Source organism: Orcinus orca, chromosome 1 (genome assembly GCF_937001465.1).
Source record: "Orcinus orca chromosome 1, mOrcOrc1.1, whole genome shotgun sequence".
Classification (NCBI taxonomy): Eukaryota; Metazoa; Chordata; class Mammalia; order Artiodactyla; family Delphinidae; genus Orcinus; species Orcinus orca.
This window is the reverse complement of record NC_064559.1, coordinates 107,218,103-107,227,004: the sequence shown is the minus strand read 5'-3', so window position 1 is coordinate 107,227,004 and position 8,902 is coordinate 107,218,103. Positions and strand designations below refer to the sequence as shown.

General features: G+C 42.3%; 1 protein-coding gene and 1 pseudogene across 1 annotated transcript; both read right to left on the bottom strand.

The window, feature by feature from the left end:
• Nucleotides 1–1,983: 1,983 nt before the first annotated feature.
• Nucleotides 1,984–5,387, bottom strand: LOC125964865 (tigger transposable element-derived protein 1-like; annotated as a pseudogene).
• A 214-nt stretch (nucleotides 5,388–5,601) lies between these two features.
• Nucleotides 5,602–8,233, bottom strand: ADAM30 (ADAM metallopeptidase domain 30). Its single transcript, XM_049711528.1, is given in 5 exon segments — nucleotides 5,602–5,728; nucleotides 5,730–6,016; nucleotides 6,018–6,558; nucleotides 6,560–6,969; nucleotides 7,138–8,233. Coding segments are annotated over 5 exon segments (2,334 nt in total). The 5' UTR covers nucleotides 8,107–8,233.
• Nucleotides 8,234–8,902: the final 669 nt, after the last annotated feature.

The window sequence follows — 8,902 nt, the reverse complement described above, 5'->3', positions numbered from 1 at the left end:
GCCACTATGGAGAACAGTATGGAGGTTCCTTAAAAAACTAAATGTAGAATTACCATATGACCCAGCAATCCCACTACTGGGCATATACCCAGAGAAAACCATAATTCAAAAAGAGTCATGTACCACAATGTTCATTGCAGCACTATTTACAATAGCCAGGTCATGGAAGCAACCTAAATGCCCATCGACAGATGAACGGATAAAGAAGATGTGGTACATATATATAAGGGAATATTACTCAGCCATAAAAAGGATCGAAATTGGGTCATTTGTATAGACGTGAATGGATCTATAGACTGTCATACAGAGTGAAGTAAGCCAGAAAGAGAAAAACAAGTATCGTGTATTAACGCATATATGTGGAACCTACAAAAATGGTACAGATGAACCAGTTTGCAGGGCAGAAATAGAGACACAGATGTAGAGAACAAACGTATGGACACCAAGGGGGGAAAGTGGCAGGGGAGGTGGTGGTGTGATGATTTGGGAGATTGGGACTGACATATACATATATACATACATATATATGTATATTTTATATATGTATAAAATTGATAACTAATAAGAACCTGATGTGTAAAAATAAAATAAAATTCAGAAATTCAAAAAAAAAAGTCAATTACTTTTTCACAGCTAAACATTTTAGTACTGTTATACTGGCATGGAAAAAGAACCTCAATCAGGCAGGGGCAGGGGAGTGGGGAGTACCTAACGGAATAATCAGAGAAAGAGATTTTTTAAAAAGGTGCTTTAAGAGAATGTGAAAAATAAAGTCTGGTAGAGATATGTGGAAAAATCTGAAGTGATTATATAATGAGGAGAGTCTTGAAATGTTTTCCAGTCCTAAATCCTGAGAAAACAGCCTAAACCCCTCATTATTTTAAGAAACTATTGAAGAGTTCCTCCTTGCCCCCCTAGGGTGCAAATTTTTACAGCCTTGGACATTGTCGTATTATATTTGACGGAGATATTGACCATGAGTACTGTTGCAAGCAAGCCCTGTAATATCCCACGATACTGGAACAAATCCTATCAGTGTGAGAGAAGAAATGAGTCACCGAGGAGGTGTTCATTATCTTTTACAACCAGTCTGGAGAAACCCTTATCTTGACGACAATAGAGTTTATGGCCACCCACTCATCCCCAATGTAGGAGACAGGTGGTATAGAGGAATCTCCCCTTCTCCACATTTCCTGGGCAATCTATTCTCTATATTTGTGACAAGCTCTGCCAGCTACAAAGCCTCAGGTGATTTGCTTAAGAAGCACAATGGAAGTTATGTCACAGAATTTTAAATTGAAAAGTCTGTACATGATTAGCTCTCTTCTTCATCCTTCAGTGCATTCATCCCAGACTTTATCTCATCCGTGAACCCTGCCCTAAACCAGCCCCTCCTTTGTAATAGCATTCCCCTCATTGTATGGAAATGATTTGTTCGTGGGCCAGATGCCACTCTCAAGAACCGGGATGTGACTTAATCTCTATCTTGGGCACTTGGCACTTGGGTGGTGCTCAAAATGTGTTTGCTGGACCAAACTCAATATATTAAAATCACTAGGACAGTGCTTGTCACATAGAAGATACACAATATATGTTAGCTTCCATTTTCTATATTTTCTGAATAATACGCATCTGTAGAGGTGTGAAAAGATTGTAATAATAGCAAGTACTATAATTTATTTTTAAGGGGGTTGTCTTCAAAAACATTACCTTGATAAGCAAATTGGAGTGAAAAGTAAGACCCTAAGAACATTTATTAGTAGGATGGAAGCATAAAACATATACAGGCATACCTTGGAGATATTGTGGGTTCGGTTCCAGACCACCGCAATAAAGCAAATGTCACAATAAAGCAAGTCACATGAATTTTTTTGTTTCCCAGTGAATATAAAAGTTATGTTTACACTACACTATTAAGTATGCAATAGCATTATGTCTATTATGTACAAACCTAATTAGAAAATACTTTATTGCTAAGAAATGCTAACCAGCATCTGAGCATTTAGCGAGTCATAATCTTTTTGCTGGTGGAGGGTCTTGCCTCAATACTGATGGTAGTTGACCAATCAGGGTAGTGGCTGCTGAAGGCTGGGGCTGCTGTGGCAATTTCTTAAAATAAGAAAGAATGAATTTTGCCACACTGATTGACTCTTCCTTTCATCAATCATTTGTCTGTAGCATGTAATGCTGCTTGATAGTATCTTACCCACAGTAAATCTTTCAAAATTGGAATCAATTGTCTTAAACTCTGCCACTGCTTTGTCAACTAAGTTTATGTAATATTCTGAATCTTCTGTTGTCATTTCAACAATCTTCATAGCATCATCTCCAAGAGTAGATTCCATGTTAAGAAACTACTTTCTTTGCTCATCCATAAGAAGCAACTCCTCATCCATTTAAGTTTTATCATGAAATTGCAACAATTCAGTCACATCTTCAGGCTCCACTTCTAATTCTAGTTCTCGTGCTATTTTCACCACATATGCAGTTACTTCCTTCACTGAAGTCTTGAACTTCTCAAAGTCATCCATAAAGGTTGGAATCAACTTCTTTCAAACTTCTGTTAATATTGATATTTTGACCTCTTCCCATGGATCACAAACGTTCTTAAATGGCATCTAGAATGGTGAATCCTTTCCAGAAGATTTTCAACTTACTTTGCCCAGATCCATATATATGGCAGCTATAGCCTTATGAAATGCATTTCATAAGTAATAAGACTTGAATGTTAAAATTACTTCTTTTTTAACTTTTTATTTTATATTGGAGTATAGCTGATTAACAATGTCATGTTAGTTTCAGTTGTACCGCAAAGTGATTCAGTTATATGTATACATGTATCTATTCTTTTTCAAATTGTTTTCCCATTTAGGTTGTTACATAATATTGAGCAGAGTCCCCTGTGCTCAATGGGCTACAGAATGGATTTTGTGTTAGCAGGCATGAAAACATCATCTATCTCATTGTACATCTCCAGCAAAGCTCTTGGGTGACAAGGTGCATTGTCAATAAGCAGTAATATTTTGAAAGGAATCTTTTTTTCTGAGCAGTAGTTTTCAACAGTGGGCTTAAATATTCAGTAAACCACACTGTAAATAGATATGCTGTCATCCAGGCTTTGTTGTTTCATTTATAGAGGAGAGGCAGTGTAGATTTAATATAATTCTTAAGGGCCCTAGGACTTTTTGAATGGTAAATGAGTATTAGCTTCAACTTAAAGTCACCAGCTACATTAACCCCTAACAAAATTCAGCCTGTCCGTTGAAGCTTTGAAGGCAGGCATTGACTTCTCCTCTGTAGCTATGAAAGTCCTAGGTGGCATCTTCTTCCAACAGAAGGCTGTTTTGTCTACATTGAAAATCTGTTGTTTGGTGTAGCCACCTTTATTACCTATCTTAGCTAGATCTTCTGGATAACTTGCTGCAACTTCTACATCAGTACTTGTTGCTTCACCTTGCACTTTAATGTTATGAAGACAGCTTCTTTCCTTAAACTTCATGAACCAACCTCTGCTAGCTTCAAACTTTTCTTCTGCAGTGTCCTCACCTCTCTCAGCCTTTGGAGAATTGAAGAGATTAGGGCCTTGCTCTGGATTAGGCTTTGACTTAGGGAAATGTTGTGACTGGTTTAATCTTCTACCCAAATTACTAAAATTTTCTCCATATCTGCGATAAGGTAGTTTCTCTTTCTCATCATTTATGTGTTCACTGGAGATGCAATTTTAATTTTCTTTAAGAACTTTTCCTTTGCATTCATAATTTGACTAACTGTTTGGTGCAGGAGGCCCAGCTTTCAGTGTGTCTCAGCTTTCGACATGCCTTCCTCATTAAACTTAATCACTTCTAGCTTTTGATATAAAGCGAGAGATGTGTGACTCTTCCTTTCACTTGAATATTTAGAGGTCGTTGTAGGGTTATTAATTGGCCTAATTTCAATATTGTTATGTCTCAGGGAATAAGGAACCCTGAGGAGAGGGAGAGAGATGGGGTAACAGTGGGTCTGTGGAGTAGCCAGACATACACAGTATTTATTAAGTTCACTGTCTTATACGGGTACAGTTTGTGGTGCCACAAAACGATTACAATAGTAACATCAAAGATCACTGATCACAGATAATCGTAAAAATATAATAATAATTTAAAAGTTTGAAATATTGCGAGAATTACCAAAATGTGGCAGAGACATGAAGTGAGCAATAGCTGTTGGAAAAATTGCACCAATAGATTAGCTCGAGGCAGGGTTTTACAGGGTTTTACATCCAATCTGTAAAAAAAAAAAAAAAAAAAACAAAAACCATAACTGCAAAGCTCAATAAAACAAGGTATACCTTGTATCTAAATATTTCTGCTTCTGAGCAATAAACGTGAAATTTAGTGGAGGGGAGCATAAAAGAGAAGTGACAAATCTATTAACAGTATTGAGGCTATAAGCACATGTCCTTTTTTTTTAGGATATTTTCTGATGATGGCCAAGCTTGAAAAATGTTAAAATTATGATCACCACAAAGATGGGGTTATTTCAGTGTTACTCCTCTGAGTAATAAGAGTCCCCAGATAGTCCAAGGGGACCACTCTTTATTGTGAGCCTCCCACACCTTCTTTAGTTAGAAGAACTATGTGGCTAAGAAAAGAGGAGATTGGGGTGGGGTACAGTGGACCTGCAGTGCTGCCTGGGGAAGGTGAGGGAACAGCAGGAGGACTCAGCCCAGAACAAGACCAAAACACTTGGGCTCACACAGGTCTGGGGTGACGAGACCCTCGCTGAGCAAGAAGTGGCCACTGACTCCTCTGAAGGGGCCACTCAGTCCTCCTCTCCTCCCAGGCAAAAGGGTGGGGGAGAACACTTGGAGGCAGACCTGGGTGTACTTGGGATGGAAGGTATTCCTCACTCCCCTCTGATCTCCTTAGGGGTGTGGCAAACCTGGGGCCAGATGTCCCCCAGCACACATTCACCAAAGACTTTCCCCTGCAAGCAGAAACCCAAAGCACAGAATTCTGTTAAGAGCCTTGTCCTCAGGACACTGCCAGACCTTGTCATCATTTGTAGACTGTGGTGCAATGCAAGAATTACGGTAGATTAGAGTCCTCAACCCAGCTGAGGTCAACCCAAACACTGAGTCAGAGACCACACTTCTACGGAGCTACAGTGAACCATACAGTGACTATAACAGCAGAAGATACTTAACTGAGGGACACACACCCCTTGCAAACTATCGCATTCTATATATAAAATGTGATAGTTACCATTTATGGTTCAGCACGGGGCAGAGACACAGAGGATTTCATGAGGGAGGCAGAGGGAAAGACAGACAATGGTTTTGTTTGCTGGGAACTGAGAGACAGGACTCTACTCTGAAATCCACTGTAATTCTATGAAACGCACAGCATTCTGTGTTCGAAAAGCTGTTAGGGCATTCTTTTAAGGATATCCAAAACTTGATCACAAACCAAGGGGAAAGTGAAGCAGGAAAGAAAAATGCACTGATTTGTTTCCAAACCAAGAATACCTTTTATTTACTGATCAAAACCTCAAAGAACATTAGGTAAAATAAACTGAAGGAAGAAGGAAGAAGTGTTTGGATAAATGAGAAGCTTGTTCAATTTATGACCCTGTGTAATAGAGTGACAGTGGATTGCCTGATTGCTTTTTTGGTTTCTTGATCATTTTGGCCTTGAATTGTTCTGCTCCAGTGTTAATTGGTGGTGTTTCTTTCTCTTTGGATTTATAAGCTTCCTATGATTTTCCTGAAAAGCACAACAATCACTGAGATAATTAAGAAAATCAGGCGCATTAACATAATGGACACGACCTGAAGTGAGGCGGGCACCTCCCTCTTTAGGGGTCCTGGAGGCCCACTGTCAATGCTCCCTCCATACCCCACCTCCTCACAGAATGGAGGGGCCCAGCCATACATGCAGTGGCAGTTTTTGTTACTGTTGCAAACGCCTCGGCCGTTGCAATTCTCAGGCAAACAGTCAAAATTCAGGACTGAGCTATTCACACAATTTCTATTAAAAACATATCCACTCCTTACCACAGGAGGTACCATCACTTATCACACCCAGGTCAGGTAACCCCATAGGTACCATGGTTAGATGATAGCCAATGCCCCAGCACATGATATTTTCTTCATGCAGGTGAGTGGAAATTAGAATAGTATGATCTTGCATATCAGGGATGGTTTCGACATTTATACACTGTAGCCTGCCACATAATGCCTTTTCTCTGGGACACTTCTCATACTGACGAACTCCTAAAATACCACAGTTCCCATATTGGTCACCTATTACATTAACTGCATCGTCGCATTGAAGAGGAGCCCCCATGGTATCAGCTCCAAAAATATCTGGACACTGCACAGTTCTGGATTGGCAGCCCTTTCTGACACAATGGGCTCTGTACTTGCAAGGAGTTCCATCCTGCTTATATGTGTCACTTGGGCAGAATGCTGAGGTCCCACTGCAGTACTCTGCAAGGTCACATTCATTTTCCTCCCCCCGACACGTATATCTAGATGGACGAAATTGACAGTTATGAGAGCAACGTCCAGTGCTACAGTGCACCTTCTTTGAATTTACAATCTGACTGACAACATGGGTCTTCTTTACAGTCCTCTCTTGAACCACAATCACATTCCTCATTCTCTTCCACAATTTTGTTTCCACATCTCTTTACCACATAACCTAATCCTGGGATATCCGTTAGACAGTTTAATCCTGAACTTACATGCGAATAAAATTCGGCATAACTACAATTACTAAACCCAGTTCGCCCAGTGCCCATGATGCAACTATGCCTACCCTTACATTGGCAGTATTTGTAATTGTGGATCATTCCCACACTATGGCCCAGAGCATGAGTCGTCCAAGTGGCAGGTCCAAGGATATTTTTATCTAGAATAGAACGTGTAGATCCAGAAGGCAATGTACTACATACACTTCCCCAGTGCTGTGAAAGCGCATCACTAAACTGTTTTTTGTTTGTTTGTTTTTTGGGTTTTTTTTGCCGTACGCGGGCCTCTCACTGCTGTGGCCTCTCCCGTTGCGGGGCACAGGCTCCGGACGCACAGGTTCAGCGGCCATGGCTCACGGGCCCAGCCGCTCCGCGGCATGTGGGATCCTCCTAGACCAGGGCACGAACCCATGCCTCCTGCATTGGCAGGCGGACTCTCAACCACTGCGCCACCAGGGAAGCCCCACTAAACTGTTTTTTAAGGTATAGGTGTGCCCGATCTGCTGGAATCCGACGACGGTCACGTGATCTGTATTGCACAAACTGGCCTAAAACTTGTGATATCACTGGGGCATTAAGTGCTATTTTGTCTCTGTCTGTCCATACTTCCATAGCTAATAGTTGTATTCTCGTACGGACATCTTGAAAGTAAGAGTCTGCAGTTGCAGTCAGAAGAATGGCATCATTTATGACTTGAGTAAGTTTGGAGTTCAAATATAAATACCTACTGTTATCAAAGACCAGGGCTAATTCCAAGTACTTCTGGTGCATATATGCCTCACTAAAGTCATGTATCCTAGCCCTGTTCTCATGCTCAGCCAACTGCTTTACTGTTTCATCATGAGTTAAGCCACAGATCTGATTGGGAAATTCCTCCTCTTTCTTTAGGAGATATATGACATGTTCAAACTTGGAAGAGGCTCTGAGGGGCTCGATTTGGTAATGGTTGGCATTGACTTTCAGTATGCCTCGGAGACCCCCCATGCATGTACTTAAAGTAGCTTTAGAATCCTGATTTCCTTCAACCAAGCCCATATAGTTGCAGTCGCTGGGTATATAAGGGTGATCCTCCAAGAGCCTCTCCTGTTCTGTGAAGGAGAAAACCTGCAGATTCCGGGGCAATAGAAACCTCTTGGGCCACAGGTGGAGGACGTGGTTCTTGCCTTTTACCTGCAGGAGGTAGGACACGTGCTTGGCCACACCCTGCTCCCCTCCACGGAAGCTCAGCTTCTTGGGGATGGTGATTTCATAGGAGTCAAAGCCCCACTCGGGGTGAAAAATTAAATCCTTGCCAAGAGAGTCAACCAGGAGCACGGGCAGGACTAGCAAGGGGAGCGAACGGCCTGGGGAGAGGAGCGTCCTCACTGACCTCATGGCAGAGCCTGTTCCCAAGTGAGTCAGTCTCTGCCACTGGGGCCTTGCCACTCAGACTTCCAGGGACCGCCGTAGAGGCGCGGGACTAGTGAGTGCCGAGCTCCCTGAGCCCCCGTGTGGGAGCGCAGCCTCGGTCCAAGCTGGGTCAGGCTCAGTCCAGCGGATTTCCACAGCAGGTGCACGCCCTGTCCAACGCATCTAGTTCTTTTTCTGGGCGGTGCCGTTGGGCGCACGTGCAAGAATCCAGGGAAGGTTCGGGAGAATAAAATGAAAAGCGAGGCTATTTGCACGAGGGGTGGAGAAGGGCAGAGAACCGGTTGGGGAAAGGAGAAGGAATAAAGAATAAGAGGAACTACGGAGCACTTGTTAAAGGCTCACTGTATCTTGGGCCATTTCTTCTGTTTCTATAGGCCTTAGGACACACCTGCTTTTTCCATGGGTTGAGTGGGATATTTTAAAGCCCGCTGTGTCCATTTCATAGTTAACATCATTTCCACTTTTCTGCTGGGCTCGCTTGAGGCAAACGGAAAGATCACCGGAGCCAGCAAGAGTATCACCAGAGCCTGAGAAAATCGGAGGAGACTCCACCTCCCCACCCCCACCCCGGGCAGCTCCTGTGGTCAACAGGTGAAATACCGAGCAGAGTTCAATAAATGCTGAATTTAACAAAAGGAGGTCTTGGTCACTTTAGTGTGAACAGTTAGGGGAACTGCTGAGGAGCCACATGCCAGAAGGTTGTGATGTGAAAGGGGGATTCAGAAGGGAGATCACAAATCCAGACCACACGTTCAAGAAG